The sequence below is a fragment of the Haliaeetus albicilla genome, chromosome 13, assembly GCF_947461875.1.
Source record: "Haliaeetus albicilla chromosome 13, bHalAlb1.1, whole genome shotgun sequence".
NCBI lineage: Eukaryota > Metazoa > Chordata > Aves > Accipitriformes > Accipitridae > Haliaeetus > Haliaeetus albicilla.
In genome coordinates, this window is record NC_091495.1 from 11,228,609 (window position 1) to 11,252,863 (window position 24,255).

The 24,255-nt window shown below is 43.3% G+C and overlaps 2 protein-coding genes across 7 annotated transcripts in view; one reads left to right on the forward strand and one right to left on the reverse strand.

Annotated features, from left to right (window-relative positions):
- Nucleotides 1-13,844, forward strand: part of USH2A (usherin) — a 394,137-nt gene extending 380,293 nt beyond the window's left edge. For 3 of the 5 annotated variants that reach the window (XM_069800131.1, XM_069800130.1, XM_069800129.1), the window contains exons 65-73: nt 26-235; nt 2,058-2,296; nt 2,881-3,098; nt 4,894-5,070; nt 6,061-6,144; nt 7,822-8,066; nt 9,696-9,767; nt 10,242-10,475; nt 12,830-13,386. In XM_069800131.1, the coding sequence (XP_069656232.1) occupies nt 26-235; nt 2,058-2,296; nt 2,881-3,098; nt 4,894-5,070; nt 6,061-6,144; nt 7,822-8,066; nt 9,696-9,767; nt 10,242-10,475; nt 12,830-12,919 (1,569 nt within the window). In that variant the 3' untranslated portion in view covers nt 12,920-13,386. Of the gene's footprint in view, nt 1-25; nt 236-2,057; nt 2,297-2,880; nt 3,099-4,893; nt 5,071-6,060; nt 6,145-7,821; nt 8,067-9,695; nt 9,768-10,241; nt 10,476-12,829; nt 13,387-13,748 lie in introns of those variants that run through there. The other 2 variants (XM_069800132.1, XM_069800133.1) reach the window with 2 other exon arrangements.
- The window catches only part of KCTD3 (potassium channel tetramerization domain containing 3), a 28,205-nt gene continuing 17,733 nt past the window's right edge, over nt 13,784-24,255 (reverse strand). For both annotated transcript variants that reach the window (XM_069800135.1, XM_069800134.1), the window contains exons 11-18: nt 21,066-21,153; nt 20,813-20,929; nt 19,593-19,763; nt 18,329-18,484; nt 17,237-17,333; nt 15,608-15,792; nt 15,367-15,505; nt 13,784-15,024 (exon numbers count right to left, since the gene is read on the reverse strand). In XM_069800135.1, the coding sequence (XP_069656236.1) occupies nt 14,442-15,024; nt 15,367-15,505; nt 15,608-15,792; nt 17,237-17,333; nt 18,329-18,484; nt 19,593-19,763; nt 20,813-20,929; nt 21,066-21,153 (1,536 nt within the window). In that variant the 3' untranslated portion in view covers nt 13,784-14,441. The remainder of the gene's footprint in view (nt 15,025-15,366; nt 15,506-15,607; nt 15,793-17,236; nt 17,334-18,328; nt 18,485-19,592; nt 19,764-20,812; nt 20,930-21,065; nt 21,154-24,255) is intronic.

Sequence of the window (24,255 nt, forward strand, 5' to 3'; positions counted from 1 at the left end):
GTTTCTCTGTTTTTGTGTGCCAAAGGTGTGGTCGGTAAACTCAGCGGGCCGGACACCGAGCGGCTGGTCCCGCTGCCGGACAGGCCCTGCCCCTCCTGAGGGCCTGGGAGCTCCCCTCTTCGACACGGTGGCATCCACAGTGGCTGTGGTGAACATCCGCCCCCCTCTCAAGCCAAACGGGGTGGTCAGTATCTACAGGCTGTTTTCTAATGATACCAGAGGGACTGATGTGGTGGTGAGTACTGTCAACACTGTTTCTGGATTTCCATTTGAGCTTGTATTTTCTAGCTTTAACAATTTTGTTCTTACAAGCTGCTACTGTTGGTTACAGACTGTCTGTCTTCCTCTCCTGCACTCCTGTTGGCAACTGCTCTGCAATGCTCTCTTCTGGCTAAAGTGCCACCAGCCTTTCACTCATCTAAATGTGCTTCTCAAGGAACTAACCTCATCATTAAACACTTCTGACATGGTGATGTGCAATGTGACGGGTATCAGAAGTATTGTTCGGGGGCAGCTAACCGTCCAAACGAAACACTTCCAGACAACTCCCACCAGTCCAAATGGTGCAGGTAGAAACTGCAGCCATTAGGAAATGATTGTGTGCTTTGGGTAGCCTATGGATTTGAAGTTCAGAAGAAATTGCTGTACATGAGCTTCTCTTAAAACCTTTCTTGTTGGTAAGAAGTATTTCACAGTAAAGCACTGAAGAATAGTGCAAGTAGCCAAGCAACTTCTTCTGCGTTTGGTGCCTCAGCCTAGACTCCATTAGGTGCCCAGAAATGACCCATCTCAGCTTAGGAAACCTGCAGGGCTTCATTAGAGTTATAAAATAGGGAGATGTGGGGAAAGGTTAGGCCTGTGGAAGGTGCCTGGAACAGTTACCACCAAATAAGTGCAAAATGCTTGAATACTTTTTGTCTGGAACACTATCTGTTTGAGTAGGTAAATATTTGTATGGGATTTTTTTCCCTTATCCCATCTTGCTCAGCCTGGAAGTGCTAGGGACACCTTCACAGGTCATCAGTCCTGTCTGTGACCTTAAGCTGCCTACCGATTGCACATTAAGCATTTATTCCTTCCCGTGCAATAGGGTGTGTCTGTGTCTGATTCAGCCAGTTCATCTCGTTGGTGCCTGCATGGCCCTTCATTTCCATCCCCTCACACGTGCCATGCTTCTGGCTCATCTCTGGCTCTGGTGTCAAGAAGTACCAAGTGCTTTCCTTTGCTTACTTGACTCTTTCCTTCCCAATTTTTGCTGCACTCTGCTTAATCACATGCTGCCAAATGGGAGCAGATGTTGCCCCTTGTTGGTGTTTTCTACATATTTTTATTTCTTTGGCTTAAGAAGCTATACCTGCAAATGACTACAGCAATGAGGTGAAGTGGCAGTTCCTGTGAGCAGTTTCAGAACAAGGGCACCATTTCCTTTGCCCAAACTGCCAGGTCTCCCTTGCTGAGCACAGGAGAGTTTCCTAACAGACTTGACCAGCACCATGGCCATTTGAATGCAGAGCTGTATCATGTTGGCCCTTGGCTTAGAGGTACCTACCAGAGAGCACATTCTCCTGTCTATGAGTAAACTGACCCACCAGACACGTTTGTATCACTCTGCCCAGTGCTGTCTCCTGTATCTACATTGAGGAAGCTTGTGAGACATGCATGAGTATTTGCTAGCACACTTATCATGGAGCTATTTTCTACTTTAATTTCTTTTTGCTTCAGTACCACTTACCCCAGAGTTTCTCCTTAAAGGTTTTCTGTTTCTCTGTTCCTGAGAATGACATTTGCAAGTTGACATACAGTGGTCACAGCTCAACTCAAGAAGTCTATGAGGCTACTGATAGCATGGTCTTTTCCTTTGAACAGTGCCCTTTAACTTCCCAGTGGGAGAAAAATGAATGCAGAGTTCCTAGTACACAGCAGCTGCATTAATGTCAGACTTAAAGGACGTGCAGAACCTTGTGCCCATCTTGTTCTGCAGTTAATTCATCTCCATAACTCTTATTTAGTACTTGTGGTGCTTGAAGCTGTGACAAGTTCCCTCTTAATTTTTATAGCTATCAGAAGGGACTGCCACCCAGCAGACAATACATGGGCTAAAACCTTTTACCACGTACTCCATTGGTGTGGAGGCCTGCACCTGTTTCAACTGTTGCAGCAAAGGACCCATGGCCCAAATCACCACGCAGCCAGCTCCACCCTCGGAGCAGCCCCCCCCCGAGATCCGCACCGTGACCTCCAGGAACGCCTCTTTCCAGTGGAGCGCCCCTCAGTCACCCAACGGCATCGTCACCAGGTAGGAACTGCCACCCAGCTGAACCTGCACACCTCAGCTAGGGGTGGTGGAAGAAAAATTTGAGACGGAATCACAGGGCTAAGAGCACTGGACGGTTGTGGCAGCCATGCTCCTCCTTCTCTGTGTTGGTGGCGATATGCCCTGTGGCCTGAATACCATCTGGGAGGTGTTCACACGCAACGATTGCTTTTCTCCTGAGCAGGATATTGGGGAGGATGAAGGTGGAGAGGATGAGCTGTTGTGACTGGAGGTAGTTGTCTGACAGTTGTGGTTGCACAGCCAAAAAGTTGTGCGCTCAACTGGCAGCAGAGAGGCAGCTGCATCTGTAGTTACTTAGGCAAGTCCTGATTTGCAGAAGTGAGCAGCAAGGTAACAGGCATCAACAGTTTCACTGTGAGCGTGACTGACAACCATGATTGCTCATAGGCATCTTACAGTTGCGGCCAAAATCTCCAAGAGAAAAACTGGGATCAGGTCCATTCTCTTCTCCTGTAGCCAGACAGACAGCAATTAGGATGAAATGTATGATTGGCTGTTATGTTATTAAGGCTCTTGATTAATGAAAATCTCAACTTTCTTTTCAGCTATGAGCTCCATGTGTATATGGCTTGTCCCCTGAACCTACAGCCAGCAGTGAAGGCTTGCAGTCCTGGCCCAACTGAGGTGAAGTATACAGGAAAAGGACAGAGTGCCAACGTGTCCAACCTGGAGCCTTACACAACTTACAACCTGCGAGTCGTGTCTTACAACTCTGTTGGCAGCAGTGCCTCAGAATGGATTGGTTTCACTACAGAAAAGGAGCGTGAGTATGAGAAATGGTTCCCTAATCAGCAATGCCCGCTTCTGATGCATGGGACTGCATAGCGCCAAATGACTTTTCCACCTCTGTGAAAGATGATGTCCCCAGAAACCTGCTCTTCTGTGTCCCTGGTCACTGTGCCTCTGATGCCCATTCATTGAAATTCTGCTCTGGGGCTTGACTACTCATTTCTTCAAAAATATTTCTTTGCTCATCATCTGATATCACATCCTCTATCTCGGGAGCCTGGAAATCTTTTATTTTACTGAAAATGAGCAGCGAAGCTGCAGAACATAAAATGTTCAAGTATTACCAGAAGGGTGATGTGTAGTAATAAATACACGGCCATAAATAATCCCTGGGAAAAGTGGAGATCTTGGAAGAGACCTGGTGATTCTTTTCAGGAACAATCTTACTGTCCTAATTCATGCCACACTTCTGCCAGGGCTCATGAGAGTTCTCCTTGGATGTCATCTGAATGCTTGGATCCTTGTTGACGCTGAAGTAAGAATTTGTTGCTGTCTATCTAACCACCACAGGCAGTACTTTAAGGCCATGTGGTGTTCTGCATGGAAATTAAACATGCAGGACCTGTGCCTACAGTCAGAATAGATTTTGCCATCAAAACTGAATTTGTAGTAGTCTAACATCAGCTTTTATTAAAAAGATCTATAGTGCTGTAGCCAGAGTCATTCCATAACAGATGAGATGGGCATTTCACCTCAGCCTGCCAGGTCAGGGCAAAGAGGATGTTCACTTTTTATCATATAGTCTCATGTCAGGATTTCAGAATCACCTTTCTAAAAATCCTTTTTGCATCACTTGGTAGTTCTGCCTAGTAATTACTAAAAATGTCTCTGCTACATCCTTAGCTGAAAATTTCAGGTGAAATAGCCCCAGATTTTCTTTATATCACCACTGAAAAAAAGAAAAAGGTCCTTATCTCTAAAGCTGTGTTTTATTAAATTGCAAACTAAAAAGCTGGAACATGATAATGAACTTTTAAATGGAGAAAATTCATAAGGAACTGGTGAGACATACAGAACGAAAGGTTTTGAAAGCCATTTTTAAACCCCTGCCCACTGGGTCCACAGCCCTCTTCTTTCAGTCTTGCTTTTCTTGCCTTGCTGATCTCTTCACACCGGGTCTCCTGAGTCACTCTGAATGTCTCCTTCCTCTTGCCTGGAAGACTTGCTTTAGTGACAGTGGGCAATTAGCAGCAAAATGCAGCTAGACAAGCAGCTTTCTTATGAACAAACCAGCATATACTGGGCACTTGGCTTAATGGCAAAGCCACAAGAAAGGGCCACCTCAAACTTAAATGAAGTCTTTTGTCAGCAAGCTGTCGAGCCCAACTGATGAACTCCCTCCCTGAAGTGAGTTCTGGGTTTCTTTTCTCTCTGCCTGCCACCTGCTCTTGCTTTTCTGAAACCCCATGTTTTTATGTATGTGCATGTGTTAAAAGATGATCTTGGGCAATTTCTCGAAGCTTGCAAAAGAGTCCTCTCCTTAATTTATGCAGTTTTAGTGTCTGTACCACATACACAAAGGCAAAGGCAGGAAGTTCTAGGTCTTCATTTTAAAGGTATGAGATATTTCTGCTTTCTCAGTGTAGAGGCTGGTGTCCTACAGCAGCTTTCCCTTTTCTCCTTGTATCTTCTCTACTCATACACATGTATATGAGAGAGAGAGGGAGTGCATGCGACAGAGCGCTTGTATCATGCAGAGTCTCCTTCTCTGCGCTGTATAACTCAGTCATGCTGTTGGCAAGAAACTAGCTTTTTTCCTTCTTTTGCAGCACCTCGGTACATGGCTCCATTCTCTGTTGTCAGCAATTTATCCACCATCCACATAGACTGGAGTCGCACTTTTGTACTGAACGGCCGCCTGAAGGAGTACGCGTTAACTGAGAGCGGGCAACGCATCTACAGTGGCTTTGACACTGAGCTGTATTTACCAAGGACATCTGACAAAAGTCAGTTTCAATTTCCTAGAGCTTTCTCTCTGTGAAAGGCTGTTGAGCTAAATTAATATTATTGTGTGCTAAATTTAAGAAAAACTCTCCATAGCCATCCCAATCTAAGAGTACAGGAGTGTATTATTACAGACACACTGAAGTACACCTAAGCAGATGCTTGAAACAAAAAATCCTTGGAGCTAAGCTTCCTCTTAAACACTGTACCTGACAGAGTGAGACTGCTCTGGCTCATTGTGAGGGTCGAGCTTTCCAAAATCCTGGAGCTGTGTTGCAATTCCACCCTTCAGGGCTACACTCTGTGAAATGCACGGAAATCTTCAGGTTCAGAAAAGACTGCAGCCTGAATTTTCATTTGAATCAAATTAAGTAAGTCAGTAGCTCTTGGAATCCACCATGTTTTGAAATGCAGTTTCTCTTTAGAAATTTGCAATCTTTAAAACACAAGGAAACACAACGGGGGGGGGGGGGGGGGGAGAAAAAAAGAAGAAAAAAATGTTTTCTGTTTTTAAGGCATTGGGGGTTTTGTATGTCAAAGGATTTTGTAATTTATTTTTTACCTTCCTGATTACCGCAATGATGCTAATACTTTTTTTGTTTGTTTGTTTTACTCAAATGTTCTAAACATGTTTGTATCAGCCATTCGTGGAATATGAGGGATTTAGGGCAAAATGATAAATAAATTGAAAGTTGCCAGTTACATGTCATTGGAAGAGGGAGGACTGGGTGGTGAAAGAGGAACATAATTTGTAGCAACATCATAGTGGTGACTACCTATGATGATCTGCCATGGTTCATAGTTTAGAAGTTCAATACCCATGTATAAGGGATTATGAGGCTCTGATCTGGGACTCCAATGCATTATGTGCTATGCCTGGCTTGGCTTTTCTCAGACCTGGCTGTCTCTGCTGGTGGATCATGGTGAAAAAGCAGCACCTCCAGAATTTTGATTTTTCCTGCTGACAGTATTTTCTAACCTTTTTTGCTCAGCCTTTTTGTTTCAAGTGACCTGCATCACCGATGAAGGGAGCGCTATGACACCGGTCATCAAGTACAGCGCTGGAGATGGAGTTGGTAAATATGTGAAGAAACTGCCTAGCACCTATTCATTTCATGGGTTTGTGGTAGAAATTTGATATGTAGTGCATGCCAGACAGGATGGCATCTCATTGCAGGATCAGGGGATTCCTTAGTGCCTTAAGGTATGGGGTATGTAGGTAATGTGCCTTCTTTTTTTACCATGGAAGGATTTCTGTTCCTTTACATCACGATCAGCTTCAGATCCTCTCTCTGGACATGTAATTTTTTTTTTCTTTTATATTTACATAAATATATTGCTCCAAAATGTAGTGCTTTTTCCTGCTGAATAGAATCCACTTTCTTCCAGATTTTATTTCCAAATTCAGATCATCTTGAATTCTAATCTTGTCCTCCCACATTCCTCCTCAGTTTGACAATGAAAATACATATCCTCTCTCCTTCCTGCCTCCCACCCACCCCAGCAAGGGGCATCTGCCTGCTCCCTTCATATGACCAACCAGCCAGTCTCTGCAGTTTCACCTGGGATGTGTTCCCCTAATCAGTTTATGAGAATGTCATATGAGATGTTGTCAGGACCTGGTTTGCAACGCCTGCTGTTTCCCTTCTGTCCACGAGGCCTTTGCCTGTTTTGTGGAAGCGAGGAAGTTTGGTGTGGCGACACCCCAGTCACTTGTTGTCCGTTGAGTAGTAGATGCCTACCAGTAAAATTTTCAGGGTTTTTAACTCATTAGTCTTCTGGCAAGCAAAGCTAAGCTCGAACCATTTCTAACTGACATATTGGTTTTAATTAATTTATTTTTTGAGTTGCATCTTGTTCAGCTGCTTTAAATAGATGGGCCTTGTTTTTGCGATTACTCTTTACACTGCACTTCCCTTAGATCCCTTTTCATGCTTCTGCAGAATTTCAGGCAAGGCTGCTGTAAAGGCATTATAAAATGTTCCCAGTTGCTCTACATCCATCACCTTCCACACTCTGCTCCTTTGTTCTTTTGATTGCTGCTTGTACCCAGAGTCTACTGCAAACTCGATCAGCACCGCAGGCAACTTGCAGAGGAGGCTTGCAGGTGAAGGCGATGGAAATTCTGTAGCCAAGAGTCTGGATATGCATGTAGGACTGCAAATAACCAGGAAATCCTTTCAGTGAGATTTCTTATGCTTGTGTTGTATATGAGCAAAGCCAACCAAGTGGCTGTTTTTTTCTAACAGGTGGGGGAAGGAGGAATAAAATGTTTCATGTTGTTTGCTTTTGTATTAATTTATCACTCATTTCAGTTAAGTCTTCCTCCCTCTCTCTTTTTAACTGCACAGGCCTGCCACTGTACAGTGCTGGAGAGAATGTCCTCTGTCTGTACCACTCTGAAATTACTGTAGTCATTTCCACTCTTCAAGGTTACTTGGAGAACCCTTTTTTTCTCGCATTCCACCTCCACCGCCTCCTTTCTCAAGAGCTGCTGATGCAGTGGTGATTTCCAGCCTAAGCAGCAATGCCAGAACTTTAAGCAGAGTCTCTTGAGGGTAGTAAGCTTTTTATTATAGCCCGCTAGCATATTGAACCATTATGCCACCTTGAACATAAGTGCAAATAAGCACATGACGACAAAATTACTTAAATTTCTTCCTAATTTATTAGCGAGGAAAGGGATAGCATATTGTTAAACGCTTTCTGAAATAACATTCCCTTTCTCCCCTAATCCCTCTTGATTTTTACAGGTCTGATCTTGACAACACCTGGAGAGAAGGACAAAGTGGAGTCCAAACGTGCAAAATTCTACAACGAGTTGTGGTTTGCAGTGTTGATGGTAGTTCTAGGTTTGATCCTCTTGGCTATTCTTCTCTCCTTAATTCTTCAAAGGAAAGTCCACAAGCAACCCTATGCACGAGACAGACCTCCTTTAGTTCCACTCCAGAAAAGAACGTCACCAATGAGTGTGTATTCATCAGGTGAAACCCATCCGGTACGTTTGGTAAAATGCAATGTTGTGTATTCATCATGTTATACCATTATCTGCCCCCCCCCCCCAACCACACAGTTTTTCTTCCTCCTTCCACCATTTTGTTGCACTCTTGGTTACCAAATGAAGGCTATTCAGCATAGGAAAAGGGCTGTCTGGTGCACCTGTGTGGGCACAGAGAGCCAGGCTACAGGTGCTTAGTCCAAAAAGAGCCCTCCGGCACCTGGTCTGAAGCCCCTGAAATGCTTCTGATGCCTAAGACAAACTTTGGATCTGGAGTCACAGAAAATGCAAAGCCACTGACGTCACCTGATGTTAGCTGACATCTGCAATTGAGCTGAAAAGGCCTTGGCATGCTGCGAGAAGGTAGGTGATAAACTGTGCTTTTCAGAGGAACCTTTCATGTGTTCCCAACTATCTGTTGCGGATGGCTAACCAGGATCAGTCTGACAGTCTTTGTCAGGTATCCATTAAATGTGTTTGCAAAAGGCAGGACTTAGGGAGAGGCTCTATTTCTTTCTGGCAGCCACCCACCACCCATCTGGACTGCTCTAGGATGAGCTGCATGCCAGGAAGGTTTGGGGGAGAGTGAGTACAACCAGGGAAAAGCTAGGGACCTTCACAAAATGTGTGCGTGCATCTGTGCATGTACAGCCACAGTGGGACCACCAGAGAGGTGGGATGAAGACTGCTGGGGAGTGATAAAGGGGAAGGCTTTGTATCATTTTTATTATGAAAAGTTGTAATTCTGTAAAAAAAGGATAAAGAACATGTTCCACCGTGTAGCAGAGTAGTAGTGCTACTCTACCCTTTGAGGAAAAGCAAGATAGAAGGAATATGGCAATTGTTATGAGACAGAATGGGAGCAGCAGTGCCTTCCATTTCTGTGATTCTTCCCAGGCACAGGCCGTGAGATGATTCTTCTTGTCACTTCTCAGCTTCTTTTTCCTGTGAGTGCCATCAAGCAGGATAGTGACTCCTGCATCCTTCACGCATTCTGTTCCTTCTTGTCTCAGTGCCAAGAAGCTGCATCTGTGCCTCCACAAAGGAGCTCTTGGAAACAATGGGATTTCCAGTGTGCCCCTTCTCCTGGCAAAGGCTAAGAGCATAAGAAACTTCTTTTTTTGGTCTCACGGTTTTGATTCCTTTTCCTCTACAGTCTGTCATGTTGTGTTGTTCCTCTTGACCTTAAAATGTCTTTGCTGTTGGCATGCCTGCACAATTCCTTTCCATGTTCCTGCCCCTTCTTTTCTTTTTTTTCCTTTTCTTTTTCTTTTTCCAGAAGGTCATGGACTTAATAGAAAGGAAGATTCTACAGTGCATCAGTTGAAGGACTTAATCTGAGAAGTTAGGATAGAGCTATTACGAAGTGGCAAAATTACTTGTGTTTTACAATTGTTAGTGAGGTGATGTGGCAAGCAAGCAATGTTGGTTGCCCACACGGTACTTGATGACCAGTTAAAAGTTAAATAGTGCCTCATCTTTGCCCATTCCCCTACTCCCCCACACCCTGATACATTGCTCCCCTTCACAGAGCTGCAGCTAATGCACACACCCTCCATAAGGAATGGACTGCACTTGCATTGCACCTTGCCCTGCCCTAATGCTTTTCCTCCCTCTCTTTAATCTCAGTTTGAGACCATTGCTGACACATCTGATTCATCAAGCAGCGTCACTCTCAAAAGTTACACAATGCACTTTGAGGTAGAGGAGTCATTAGTTTGCAGAGTTGTAAGATGTATGATGTGCCAGATGACCCAAAGAGCATGCACGAAGGCATCCTACATTGCATGTTTCTCCTGGTGGGTGAATGTCTTTTCCCTGGTCATGCTAACCAAAAAAGGAAGGCTGCTAACATGCCCTTGCTGTGCAAGTCTGGGCTATCATTCTGGTAGTCAAAAGTCTTTGGACCTCTGCCTGTTGGCTACTTTTTAAAAAAAAAATTAGGGAGTGGGAGAAAAAAAAAAAAATCAGGGGTTTTTTCCTTTTTAATGATATGATTGTCCTACAATGGGGAGAGGTCCTTTTTTTTCTTCTTGTCTTCTGTTTAGAACTGTGCATGATTTTTGAAGCATGGGTTTTGCTGTTCTCTTCCACTGCTGCTTTGGTTTTGCTCAGCTAAAGTGTTTGAGACTGTGCCTTTTATTTTTTATTTATTAGTTTGTGTCTTCCTCATAGGGGCTGACAGATACGAAAATTCCAGGAGCTGGGTCTCCCATGAGCAACCGCGGTGTCCATATCGCATCTGGGGCAAGGAGGCTGAGTCAGAGCCAGCTAAGTCGCACATATTCCCCAGCCTCTCTTCATCGTAGTGTCAGCCAGCTGCTCGACCTCTATGACAAGAAGTCTTTTGTTGAAGAATCACCTTGGGATGCCATTATTCGCAACCATCGCACTACTGGTCGTGGCTTGGTAAGAACTCCTGTTCCTCTGTGATGGTGTTGTGCATCAGCTGCTAGTGATTTGTCTGTTCTGTTAGAATCATGAAAAGGTCTAAATAAATATCAAAAGCTGCTGGAGATACAGCCAAAAGATCAGGAAGGACATGGTCAGAGATTAGATCCTCAAAATCTTTCCTGCCTACTGCTCTCTTCTGGAGCCGCAGGTGATCCCACACCACTCTTACTGGATGTGAGGGGTCCGCATGCATCTGTCTATGGTTTCCATTGGACCAGTAACTCCATGGTCTATCAGGGATATGCACCCTGAAGAACTGAATTCCTTTCTATTTGGTCAACTCATAGGCTTTTCTCTCCATGCATTTCAGCAAAGGTACACATGTGAGGAGGGATGTCTTCACATCCTTCGCGCATTCAGGGCCAGAAGCAGGACCTTGTGTTCTAGTGACTCCTGTTCTGTGACTTTGGACTCAGTTGCTGATGAAACCTGCTCTCTGTCTTCTGCTCAGTCACGATGCGGAGATCATGTGAATGCTCAGATCTTCTGGCATTCGTGACAAATGACTTCAAACTCTGCCTGCATGGGACTAGGAGGAGGTGTGGGGACAGGCAGAGTATCTGTCTTCTTTTAATATAGGAGAGGACAGGATTGGCCCGTGTCACCAACATGGACCTGAACACACAGAGAGAAGTTATGATTCTCAAGTCAAGGATGGTGGCAACTTCCCTTCCTCTTTGTCACCAGGAAACAGGCTTTTTAACTTCCACCCCCTGGCTTCTACCCTTCCCTGAGCAAATGCATGGGAAGGGGCTTGAGGGCCAACAAGACATGTTTGCTCCCAGAAAAAGCTGACTAATGAAGATTCCTAAAAAGTGGACAGATTGGAGTGAAGGGCCTGTGAGGTAGTAACAAAGTTAGATGGAGTGTGCAGTTATCATTGAGTGGATCTTGTCCAAAATGCAAAGTGAACTGGAGAAGGATGGTTTGGCACATAAATCCAGGCAGCGTCCTTGGACTTTCACCTTCAGTACACCAAACAGCTTGAAGGGCTGGAACTTATAGGCATGCCATGGTACAGGGGTATTGCTACCATTGCTGCCATACCAAGAAAGCTGATAAGGCTTAAGTAAGAAGATTGTGATACGCAGCTCTAGGCAAAACCCCCATAGGTATAGGTTAACGTTCCAGCCTGCACTCTGCAGCTCCTGCACTTCCTGAGTTATCCCTAAGGTGACTCAGCCTTGAGTCATTTTCTCAGAGCTATCACATCCATATTAACTCCTTGGGGACTAAGCCCACCCAGCGTGTACCTCTATATGATCTCATTAGCCAAAAGAACAGCTTCCCAATGCTAAAAGAGGATACTCTTGCTCCATCTGCTTATCATCTTGTGCTAACACCAGGATTTGGTTTTGCTTGCAAACCCCCCCATACACGTGCTGGCTGTTGGTAAATTAGAACTGGGAACTGGTTTACAGAATAGTCCAGTGAGTTTCAGAAGTGGTAGAGCAGAACAAAAATTTCCTCTCACTAGCAACCCTGACAGCATGAACTCTTCTGCTTTTCAAAATCAGCAGCTATATATACAAAGCCAGGCTCTTCTGTCCATCCTCTGCACATTGCTTTACATTTCCCTGACCCTAACTGTCGCTGCTCCTGTGTGGCTCAGCTACTCTCTTGCAAACAAGCCTCCTGCAATGCTTTTCACTCAGTTCTTCCCTTTATTACAGTCAGTAGCTTAGGACTGTCAGCAAGTATTGTTCACCCCTTTGTCCATCTTGCAAATTAATATACTGAATGGTTGAAGTGGCCCAGGACACGTATCTGCAGTAACACTGCTGTGATCTCTTTATGCTATGGAAACAGTTTATTTCTCTCCTGCTTTCAACTCATTCTCTGGCTTAATGCATTATTAGCATGAGTGCAGTTGGAAGAAGCTCAGACCCTCCCTTAGAAGCTTGAAGAACAAAAATCTTACATAAATCACAGGTGACATGGTTGTTATACAACACAAAAATGTAAACGTATTTTTTCTTTTCATCTCTCCAAGTTCCCCATCACACTGTAACAAACACTATTTTATTTACCATTTGTCAGATATATATAGTAATTGATTTTTTTTTTTTTTGTTTACTTATTGCTTACTATGGAAATCTAGTTGGTTTGGATTCAGGTGTTTGAATGCCTCAGGTTCTTACCTCGTGATGGGAGGAATGGGAAAACATGTAGAGGGGTATAAATGAACTTAGTTTATCTGACTATTTCAGAACCGTTTTTTAGGGGGTGGGAGGAAAGAGAAATGAAGGAATCACCTTTAGTCTGATACAGCTTTGGCTTACGTGTTGTTTTCCCCCCCCTCCTAACAGTATGTAGATGAAGAAGATCTTGTCAATGTCATCAAAGGCTTCAGCACAGTCACCAAGGAGCACACCACATTCACTGACACCCACCTCTGAAGAACACAACCACCTTCTCTAGAAAGTGGAAAGTGGGTAACTTGCCAAAAGCAGCCTGCATGGCCTTTGGGGGAGGGGATAGGGCTCCTGTTTCCCCACCCCATGCCCACTAAAGATAAAACTGTTTGTTGGGACGGGATCTCTAACTGTATAGTAAAAACTGTGTGTTAGCACTGACACCTCAGAAAGGTAAGAAAGAGAACAGTTTGAAAATCCCTAAGTCATACAGAAGACTGTCAAGGTAGAGGCTCTCATCTTTTGTCTTTCATCCAACTTTCACAGTTGAGGAGGGTTGTGGGGGCAGGAGGGTGGCAGCGTGTTTGGTAAGGAAAAGTCTTTTAGCTGTCCAAAAAACATGTGGCTAAAAGGGGCCTTTGAGGCAGGATAGCCATGTCTTTTCCTGGCCTGACAAAGCTCCTCCACAAAATTGTGTTCATGCACAGGTGAATAAACAGCAAATGAAGGAATTCTTATGGAGTTGCTTTAACCTTTGCGTTCTCTCCCTCCCCCTTCCCCACCCTCTCGGCTCAAGTCAAAAAACCAAACAAAGCCATTAATTAATGCTTAACTCCAAGCATGCTTTTTCAGAGGTAGAAAACCTCCTAACCCACTCCCTATTAAACACTTGGTGTCACAGCCTTCCCTTTTGGTTATGTATTACTAATATACAGGCAATAAAATTTGTTCACCACCCACAGTAAACTAGGAGCAAACAGCAAGCAGCCAGTGCAACACAGGTAGGAAATATCATGTCAAGGCACTTGTAATTGAGAATTATTATACCATGACAGTAAACCTACTCCCATATTCATCTCTGTCCTTTTTCCAGAGAAAGTGACAAGGAAGCCCTCAAGAGACTGCCAGTTCTGTGTATTCTGCCAAGCACATTTTTATGCATGCTCTCAGTCACAATCAGCAAAACCCATCATCCGATACCACACATTTTCAGAAAGCACAAGCAACATCCTCTGGCAATTTATTTGGACTAAGAGGCAAAATAATATGCTATTTTGAATAGCTTCCTCCTTAACCTGCACAAAACATTTCAGATTTCAGACAGCAGCATACAGAGCAAGGATCCCATTCATAAAACAAGACTACAGAGGCAGCCCTGTGAATTAGGCAAAAACCAGCCAAGACAGCAGCAGCTCTGCAGAGCAGTGTGTGGCTGCGTCTAAAAGGCATCTTCCACCGAGCAACCAAGTATTCCTTTAGCACCCTCCCTTCCCCCAAAACAAAAATAATCACAACATCACATGCCTGACCACGTTTACGCAAGAATGCACAACAATATTTTGGACCAAGTACCATACTACATTTTGGAGCATTACATAAAGCCACACATTGATGCAGACGACTCTTGAAAGGTTTGGCAGTAGCCAGGTTCTTTCTCATAACCTTGCAATTTTCATTCTGGGTATCAGAACAAAGTCCCATTCAAGAAACAACCCACGACACGTCATGTTATGCCTGCTCCCAGCCAGAGGGCACCTGCACCTCATCTTTGCCACCAGTCACATTTTCATAAGCCATAGTCTTGGCAGGATGAGTCATTCTTCCGGTGACGTGGTGAAGCAGCTGTCTTTGTAGGCGATGGAGAAGCCGCACCAGGTAATTCAGGCCCACCTTCAGCAAGGACTGGTACAGAGGCCAGGAGAGGCACTTTCTTCCTTCCCAGGAAGCCAGCTCCTTCAAACCCCATTTTCTTTTTGCTTTCTGCTTTGGCTTCACACTCTTCTTCTGGTCCTCTTCTTTTGAGATCCAGAGAACTCTCTGGCAGACGGTAAACCTCTGTACTGCAACACCCACCTGCATCTGTCACGCCTGTGCCTCGCACTTCAAGTGCTGTTGTCAGGACTGCCTTCCTCTCAGCTGTACTGCCCTCAGCTGTTGCCTTCCTGGCCTCTGTCTGGCTTGAATTCCCATTTGCAGCAGCTGCCTTCTCTGTTGGGCTTTTGTTGGGTAAGTTAAAAGCCTGGAAGTCCCGGTAACTGTGAAAGCTCTCCGTCCGCCTTGCTCTTGCTAATAGGGGGCTTTCTCTGTATGGCCGCACAGACCCATACGTGGCTGTTTCATGGATTGTTTCATGGTGCTGCAATTGGAGGCTTCAAAAAAGAAAAACAACCAAGGAAGAGAAGAGCAGATGTTAGGCTGAGAATAGCAGCCAGTTCTGCACACCCTGCTCCCACCCACCACTGCAAGTCCCACTAAAATAGCAATATACTCATTACAACCCCCACACAAGGGCTTCCAGATCGCTTACTTCAGATTCTCATAGGATACTTTCATCTGCACACACCTAAACCATCAGAAATCGAGGAGTATGTGTATGTAGTCCAAGACACTTAGGGCATGGATTCAGGGGCTCTGGTGACCAAACACCTCTTTGCCTACCTGAAGGGTAAAACCTTTGGTGTCTGCAGCCAGTGCCAGCCTTGGTGACTTACCTGGAATTAGATTCCCGAAGCCGGTTTGGCTGAACAACTGAGGTGGCAGGACTGATGTTGGGTGTGGCACAGCGAGACGTACTCAAGTCACACTGGTCAAGCAACTTGAGCAGCTCTTCCTCTGTGGGGCCACCAACATCTGAAAGAGACAGCTCTTAGTGCCCAAGTTCATTTACCATAGTCACGCACATGTTAGGACGGAAAAAGAACCACACCACAGTCCTGGCATAACACAACTTACCTTTGTCTTCACTCTTATTAACCATGTCCATAGCTGTGGTCAGGTCCCACATCTGGATGCTGCCATTTGAATGTCCAGTGAAGAGGTAGCGGCGTGGCCGGGAGCCCATTCTGCTGGATCCTTCACATTCTCGCACAGTAAATGATGAGATAGTAGTGCAGTCAACTGCCTGGATCTCACAGATCCTACAGGAAGAGAAACCCCAAGTTACCAAAACAATTGCACCTGGCAGAATTTGGCCAGTAAAGTCAGTAGTGTTTCAATTTTCTAAGAAGGCACCAAACTTGCCATCAGAAAAAGACCTTTCTTCCAGACAAAATTGCTTCCCCTGCATGACTGGCATGCTGCTCAGCTGCAGCCCCTAAAACATCTGCAGTCTCACTGCTTGTTTATTTTTATTAGGGAACCCCCATATGTTCCATGTCCATTTTCAGTTTGCAATGATTAGAAACCTAAGGCATTTGCAAGAATGACAGTAACTAGCCCCTTCATAGGCTAGACTCTGAATTTCAGTCTAGGAAACTAACCTGCCGAAACAGCACATTTAACCATATAAAAGATATGCAAAAAAATCCAAGGATGATAACCCAAGGTTATCTATACAGGTAACTTTTATCTTATGACAACTGCAATATCACTTGACATGGCGGATCTCCATCACCTTTTTCCCTTTATTTTAGAAGCTTATGTGGGGAGTGAGAGCAAAAGGACTCCCAAAACTAAGCTGCTAAGCCAGATTCCACACCAAAACCTCACATATTCTGGGTAATGTGTTCTAGTGGCCCCTTGTATTGAGCTTTTTTACCCAAGAAGTGCAAAATAAGTCATCTAATAAAACCCTCCACTACATACAAATCTAGCCTGAAAAAAAAAAAAAAACCCAAACAAAAAAACCCACACCAGTAATCTGCAGGGCTTCTGTCCTCTATTCAGATGCCAATAGTGTTAAGGCATCAATGTTTTCACCCAGATTTGAAGTTACTAGGCAAGAGATGCAAGAATAATAACAAACATAGAACTGAGATGCACCATCTTTTCTGATCTCTTGCCATCTTGCTAGCCTAACAGGAAGAAAAGCAGCTGTGGTTATTCAGCCATTTTTTTTACTACATTGGCAGCAACATAGTAGAATATTATGAAGTCAAGCGTAAGTAAATAATTGTATAGCTCACCTAGAAGACAGTCTCTCAGTTTTAAAGGTTCTAATATCTTCAAAGACAAGTACAAAGGAAGAGGGGAACTGCTTCCCTGTCTACCTTTGTGAGCAGCATAATCCCTGCTGCCAGCAACTTCAACATTAGTGTTGAAATTTAATGTTGGCATGGTACCATGGCTGACAGTTACAGATTCTGTAAAGGCACACAAATGTTTGTTTTGTGAGCTCAGCAGGCAAGCCATCATGAGGTGAGTCTCTGCTATCACATTTTTCAAAACGCCATTTGGCTTCTAGGTTATAGTAGATCATTAATTACAGTTCTGTTACTAACACACAAACTAGAGTTCAGCCGGAGCTGTCTAGCACATTAGAAGCTTGCTAAGTGCGACTGCATGCACGCCTATGGGATGGGAGACCCTGCCACCTAAACAGTCCTGCTCCTTTCTCACTTAAAACCCTAAACATGGAGGTACCTCTTCCCAGTTGAAGACAGCCTTACAAACAGCTTATTAGTGATGGGAACAACTTTTTGGATAAACACCTGTTGATCATCACGTTCACCAAAGGGTCCTAGAGAAAAAAAAAAAAAGATTACTTTTTTGTTTGTTTCAATTCCCTCACCCTCTTCCCCACACAGTCCTGAAGACCCAAACTCATATTAGTATGACCACTGCAACTTTAAAGCATCAGGACCAGGGAACCAAAGATGACGAATAGCTAGAAAAAGCCACCCAATGGTTAGAAGCCTCTACAGATAAAAATATTTTTTGTTCTTTTGTTCAACCCGTTCTTGAGTTTCCTGCATGTTCCTGGAGGAATTACTATGTCAGTACAAACCCTATGTTAGGCCTCTATAATAACTAAAAGTACTTTCTTACTTTGCAGCTCCTAGATGTCTAAAGGCTTAATCAGATTTCTTGCCATAGTACTGACAGCACTGTGTGTTCACCGGACATCCTATTCATCAAAGGTTCATTTGCAAGACTCAGACCACAAAGGAATCTAGACTACCTGTTTACCCATATTTACCAACATGCATTCCTTCAGTATCTTGCTATAGCAATGTGCTAGCACCATTTGCCTCTGCAATTTCAAGGTTTCAGTAAACTTTGTCACAACTTCAAATTCATTTAAGAATTTTTCACATGTGCATCATTTAACCCTGACTGAACAATGAACTGGAATTTGCAGTAGACGCAAACCTTGCTATGCTCACCTGCTTTAATACAGTCTTCTGTGCTTCCTGTCACTCTGTAGTTAAATCAAAAGTGAAATGCTGCATCAGTTTGCTCAAGAAGTGCTATAGTATCTGTGTTCCAAAGTTTTTCCTCCCTTTTTCTTACGTTCAGAGTAAGCCCTTTAAGTGTACTCACTCTATAGAGCCTAAGTAGTGAGTATTTCCAGGTGAATCTTACAGATCCCTGCCATCTTTTCAAGTGGAGAGCAGCATGTAAGAGCTTACACCCATCAGCTGACTTGCATGTTATAGTGCTGAAGGCCTGTTAAACCTTTAGGAGACCAGTGAACATACAGGCTCAGCACACTGCATTCGAGAGACATCCTACCAATGTCATTTCCAGAACAGTAACTGCCATGACTCTCTGCTTCCTCCAGGGATAAGATTTTGAATGATGCAAGAGGTGTTGAGCCTGGCTGAGTTGAAATCATGCCCCGGAACCGAGTCACAGTCCATGTCCGTACATGGTTGTTATCAGCACAGACTAGAAAGGAAAAGATGACAAAACTTTTGAGATTACTTCTCTAATGATTTCTATACAACAGTTTTTCAAGATTGAGCAATCAAGCAGAATTTAGTCAATGTCAGGTCACATAGTATCTCCAGACAATTATCTATCAATCTACAAATTGTTGCTGATGTCCTGATTTCTATTAGTTTTGTCTCTTCCCTCAGAAATTCAAGAAACAAACTGAGGCAGGTTGAACACAACATTAAGGTCTGTGTGCAGATGCTAGGACAACACTTGTCATGAGAGCAGCCTGGCAGCAGAACCCTCATCACACAATAGTGCTCTTCTATTTCATTCGTCAGTTACTCAGTTTTCGACATACAGATGTGCCCTTTCCTGGCACTGAGGGTTTAGCACCAAGTTGCAGGGGAACAGATGACCTCTGGGCTGTTTGTCTGCAGTGTAATTGGATACCATGTTTCCTGCTCCTTCTTTAAAAAAATTGGGATAGCAGTAGAAAGTACATCTGTTCTCTGCTGTGCTTGCTGAATTCTAGGTGAAATAAGATTCTTTCAGAGGGAGGAGTGATTGCATTTTCCCTGAAAGCAAAACACTTTCCTGAGCCTAACATAGGAAAAACAGGATAGCACAACAACCACTGGGAGACTGCTGAGAAAAGAAAAAAACACAGCCCTTTGAAGCCATGGGAAAGCTTTTTCTATGGTCCAAGAAGAGACAGCGCACATTTTGCTGCAACCCAGAAAGCTCCTGGAAGGCTGTTAAAAGAAGAAAAGTCCTACAGGACCTGCCCACAACCATAAGACTTGACAGGGATATATTTGTTTACAAACCCTTTTATTTCCACAAATGGCAATCTTGGAATAAGACACAAACAAAAGAGTTAGTTGTTCCAGTATCTCGTCAAATAAAACCTAGACCTTTTAATTGCTAAAGGCTTTGAAGAATGCTTACTTTAAGAAAGAAGATCCAAGCAAACCTAGACCCTCCCTGCCCCCAAACCTGTCCAACTCATTTCTATCACATGGGAACAATGCAAGTTATAAAGCAATGCATACAAATACGTCATTGCTCAGGAGGAGGGGAGAACCACCAATACAAGTTTGTGCATGGAAAAGATTACCTGAGACAAGGTGTTTCTCTGAGAGCATGATCTTCGTAACAGGACTTCGATGAACTGTGAAGGTCTGAAAGAGCTGAGGCCCAGACCCAACTGTTTCAGGGTGCTGTACAATCACCCTCACTGCTCCAGAGCTGGTGCCATAGGCAATCTCAATCCAATTGCCACTTACACCTAAAGCAAGCAAGAACACGGTTGTTTCCCCCCAGGAATGAAAGCTTGTCTTACTGGGGTCAGGGAATGCGGCAGTAGAAAATAGTATTTCCAAGCTTCCACAGTAAGACAGATATTTATTTTAAACACTGTTTATTCATTATTTTCCCATGAACAGAGAGGACATTTTGCCACTAAAAAAACGCAACATTTGTTCAATTCCAGCCTTCTCTCCTATTCTCTCCTCCCTTCTGGAAGTGAAAGAAGAGATAGATAAAGTCATATGATCAGATATTTTGGCATTCCTCACAGTGATATAGTCAATACATGTCACATACCATTTATTTTTCTGCCTTAGTGGGAGGCAAATGGCAAAGCAGTGCAAGAGCAGGAAGACTATTGTTAAAAAGGTCACTGAGGTACCAAGATAGTTATGTGAGTAACCACTTTCTCCCAGTTTGGTTTTCTCCTGGGTTTCGGTTTGTTGGTTTTTTTTGGGGGGGGGGGGGGGCGGGGAGGGGTGTTGGTTGTAATTTTTTTTTTAAAGATAGCTGCACTGTGATTACAAAAGGGTATATACACACAATAGTTAAGCATCATTCAGCTGCACATAGAAATGGTTTTTAGTGTTAGACGCAACAGCAAGGTTGTCTCCCCGCCAGTTCACCACAAACTATTTCAGTGAATACAATTCATAATCTAAGTGCACGTCTTGTGTAAAAGGCTTAAAACCAGCACAGGTACATTATGCACAAGCATTAATATATGATGTATTATGTTATTACATTATATGTTAACATATAATGCATGATGTACAGGCATATGCACACATACATGTACATACATGTAGCCATTTATACATATGTACAGATGTAAGGGGAAACGGTTATGCCTAGCATTCATCATTCATTTGAAAATGATTAAATGAAGAAAAATTCATTGTTTATGTCAAGGGCTACCTTGTCTGCTTTAGCCCTGCTATGCAGCAATAGAAAAAGTCCATTTAAAAAAAAGAAAAAACCCACATCTGGAACAGACTCTCACTGAAGAGACAGTGATAGAATACTGACTTGTTTTAGGTGTGAGGTAGACACTGAGCGCTGTTATAGCATCATTGGAGGGATCATGGTACAATTCTGTCACTAGAAGATCATTGTCTTTCATTCGCAATGGGAACTTCTGCATGTCTGTGGGGAAGAGACATTTGTTTATTACTCTGAATAGACAGAGTTGTTCTGATACAACCTAGACCAACTAAAGAGTGTAAGAACAAAGCTGCTCAGTACCACCTCCTTTTTATTCCACCCTGTTCCCATTTCTTACCTATATAGTAGATAGAGCCATTGTTACAGCCCAGCAGCAGAAAAGACCCAGCAGTATCATAGCTTGTGATAGGAACAACATCCTGAACCTAGTGCAAACAGAAAGCAAAAAAAAAAAAAAAAAAAAAAAAATCAAGAAGTTAGGTTGCTACTTTCTCAGTTTTCAGACATTTTCAGTACATTTTGTTGAAGAACACCCAAGTTTGGTACTGGTCTGAAGCTGTTGTGCACGCACTCGCATATACAATGGCATTCTTAAAGTACTGCTGGTAGATCACGTTCCTCTACCAAACTGGATCTTAAGTCACGAAGTTCAGCAGAAGCAGGCAGACAAGTTAGCACAACTGCTCTGGAAGATCGTTCTCCACGTGAAGGCACAAAGCATAGAGCGTTGCAGCCAAACCACATGTTCAAAAGAGGATTTTTTTTTTCCAATATGCAAAATGAGTGTACTTCACACTTTCTGTCCTATCCCTTTGGCCCTTTCTGACAACTCCTTAAGAGGTTGCTGGGCAAAAAAACTAGACGTTGCCTCTCTAAGCCTTCCTTTACCCCCAGTTCTTGTGTCCCTCTGCCAGCCTCTATGGATATCTCAGCATCGAACAGATAGATAACAAGGGGAAAAAAATTCTTGTCCCATGACAATTTCCCACTTCCAATACACATCCACACCAAGTAAACTGGAAGGCAGCCCTGCCATATTTTACTTATTGGTCTACAACTTAAGGTGAGGGATTGAGAATGCCCTCTCTTTGCCCTCTAAGATCCAAAGGAGTGCTTATCCTCTCAGGTGGGACAGAGATCTTGAGCAAAGAAAAAGTTTAGCTTATCCTAGGTATGATCCTCTACCTCAAGCAATTTTTTTGCTTCAGCCCTGAGGAAGAAAAAGCTAAAAGCCATTTTATCCAGAGCACTCAAACATGCACAAAGTCATAGCATTTTTCCTATACTCCATATGTTTCAGTCAGTCCGCTTAATGGACACTGAATATTAATTCATGGAAATTTCAGCTTAAGTTCTCATTTCTCTCTGACCAGCACCATTCTTCCAATTGCTTCAGAGACTTAGCTTCAAAAGATTATTTTTTTTTCCAGACTACTTTAAAAAAGCAGTACAAGAGCAGAAAGGCAAGAAACTAAACAGAGTCTCAGCAGCTAGGAGTCTATGGATCAAGGTGCAGTGTGCTCTCTGGTTCTGTGGATCAAAGGCGTATACAGAAGCTCCTCATCTGCAAGAAGTTTACAAAACTAATGAAGGTAGAGGCAACCCATCAACAGATATACCACTTTACTCATCACCTTGCAGAAGACATAACAACTGCAAGGAAAGGCCTGAGCAAGAGGATCCGCAGAGACTGACTGACTGGATCAGAGAGATCATACAAAACAAGGAGAGTCCTTTCTTCTGCAGCAGAGACAGGAACACCAGAGGTGATTCAGCAGTTGCACCTGCCAAGATGTGAACTTTCATCAGGAAACAGAGTGACACTATACAACAGTTACTGGTAAAACATGGCCAGTGAGAATCCTCACTTCGCAGACTTTTTCTGTCATACTCTATTGCTTTGTTACCTCTTATTCTACAACACTAAATATTCAGCTTCCTTTACACCCTCCTATGCTAAGAATTTAATTACTGATCTATCTACCACCCACAAGCTCCTCTCCTTGTTGCATGCAACTGATACATTGCCAGAGAAATAAGTGCTAGGGAAACCACCTCAGCTAGTCTGCTCAAATCTCCAAGATGGAAAGAAGATGCGAGAACCAATTAGAGGCAGAGGTCAGAGTTACATCTTCAGGGTGTAACACATCAAATAAAAAAATCACAGTGTTATGAAGGATAGCTTTGCACAAACTAAGCCTCCTTAAAGTAGAACTTAGAAAGGCATCAGTAAAGAAAGCCTGAAAAGAAACAAAGTTCTTGGTCTGAAATGGGGAATTGGCACATTCTGTTCCCCAAAACCTCTCTCACTGCAGCAAGTATGATTACAGCCTAAGTCCAAAGCTATGGGCAACTCATGGAAAGCAGTTACACAAATATCATGTATTCTCACGAGGAATTTGGAGATCAAAGGTATAACCCTGCCACTTAAGTCTTTATGGCGTTCTTCAAGAAGAATGTGTTTTAAAGGGAGATAAAGATCTATAGAAGATGGGGGGTTTTTCTCCTTACCAACAAAAGAGCCCGAGGTACAGAAAACACCTTGAAATTAGTTGGATTGGGGTGGGTTTTGTTTGGTTTGGGCTTTGTTTTTTGTTTGTTGCTTTGGGTTTGTGTTTTTGTTTGTTGGTTTGTTTGTTTTTTTAAAGGGGGTTATTCTCATCCTCTAGGAAAAAATTAGAAAGCCAAAAACCTTGGGTTTAGGACATCCTGGTATATAAGCCCTTCTTAAAGATTTTCTACGCTTCAGTAAGAAATGCTTTCACCAAAGGAACAGTCAGTCAAACTGAGGAACTATTAATGGGATCAGAAAGATTTCTGTGGCTCCCCCTGGAAAAAGTGATGATGAATGGGACATCGGGTTTTATTCCTTATGACTTGCTCCTTTAGAAAATATTGTCAAATGCCAGCTTGTCACATAGCATTAAGTTGTCTCTTAACAGAAGATTTTGCAAGGCATCAATAGAGCTTTAAATAATGTTTTGTTTAATTCAAGACCATACTAACATGTCCGTCTCTGCTGCAGAAGCAGTGCTATCCCATGGTTATTATCTGTGTTATTTGTTAGCAGTACTGTCACTTAAGGGTTGAATCAGAACTTAGTCAGCAAACAGTGCAGCAGCCTCAGGTCAGTTCTGCCTCTTGAGATTTGCAAGGCAATTTGGGGATTTTTATTGCGTCCAGGTTTTGTGTCACAAAGATGTACATCTGGCTGTGTTACAAGCTTTGTTATTCACATGAATGCTCGACTGTTTTCTCAGACGCATACAGACTCCAAGGATCTCTCTATTTAATATGCATTCTGACAACAGGAATGAAGTCAGGGCAGCCAGAAGCATCCACATGCGAGACAGACATCTTTAAAGCACCATGTATATTTCTGCTGAAGAAGACTCTCCCATTGTAAAGCAACTTTTGAGAGCCCCAGATATGAGACTGCCTTCTTGTTATCTTCTTCTTTCACACAGTGCAGAAATTGTTGCCACACATTTCCCACAATTTTTTTATTTCCTATGATCCTAGTGAGT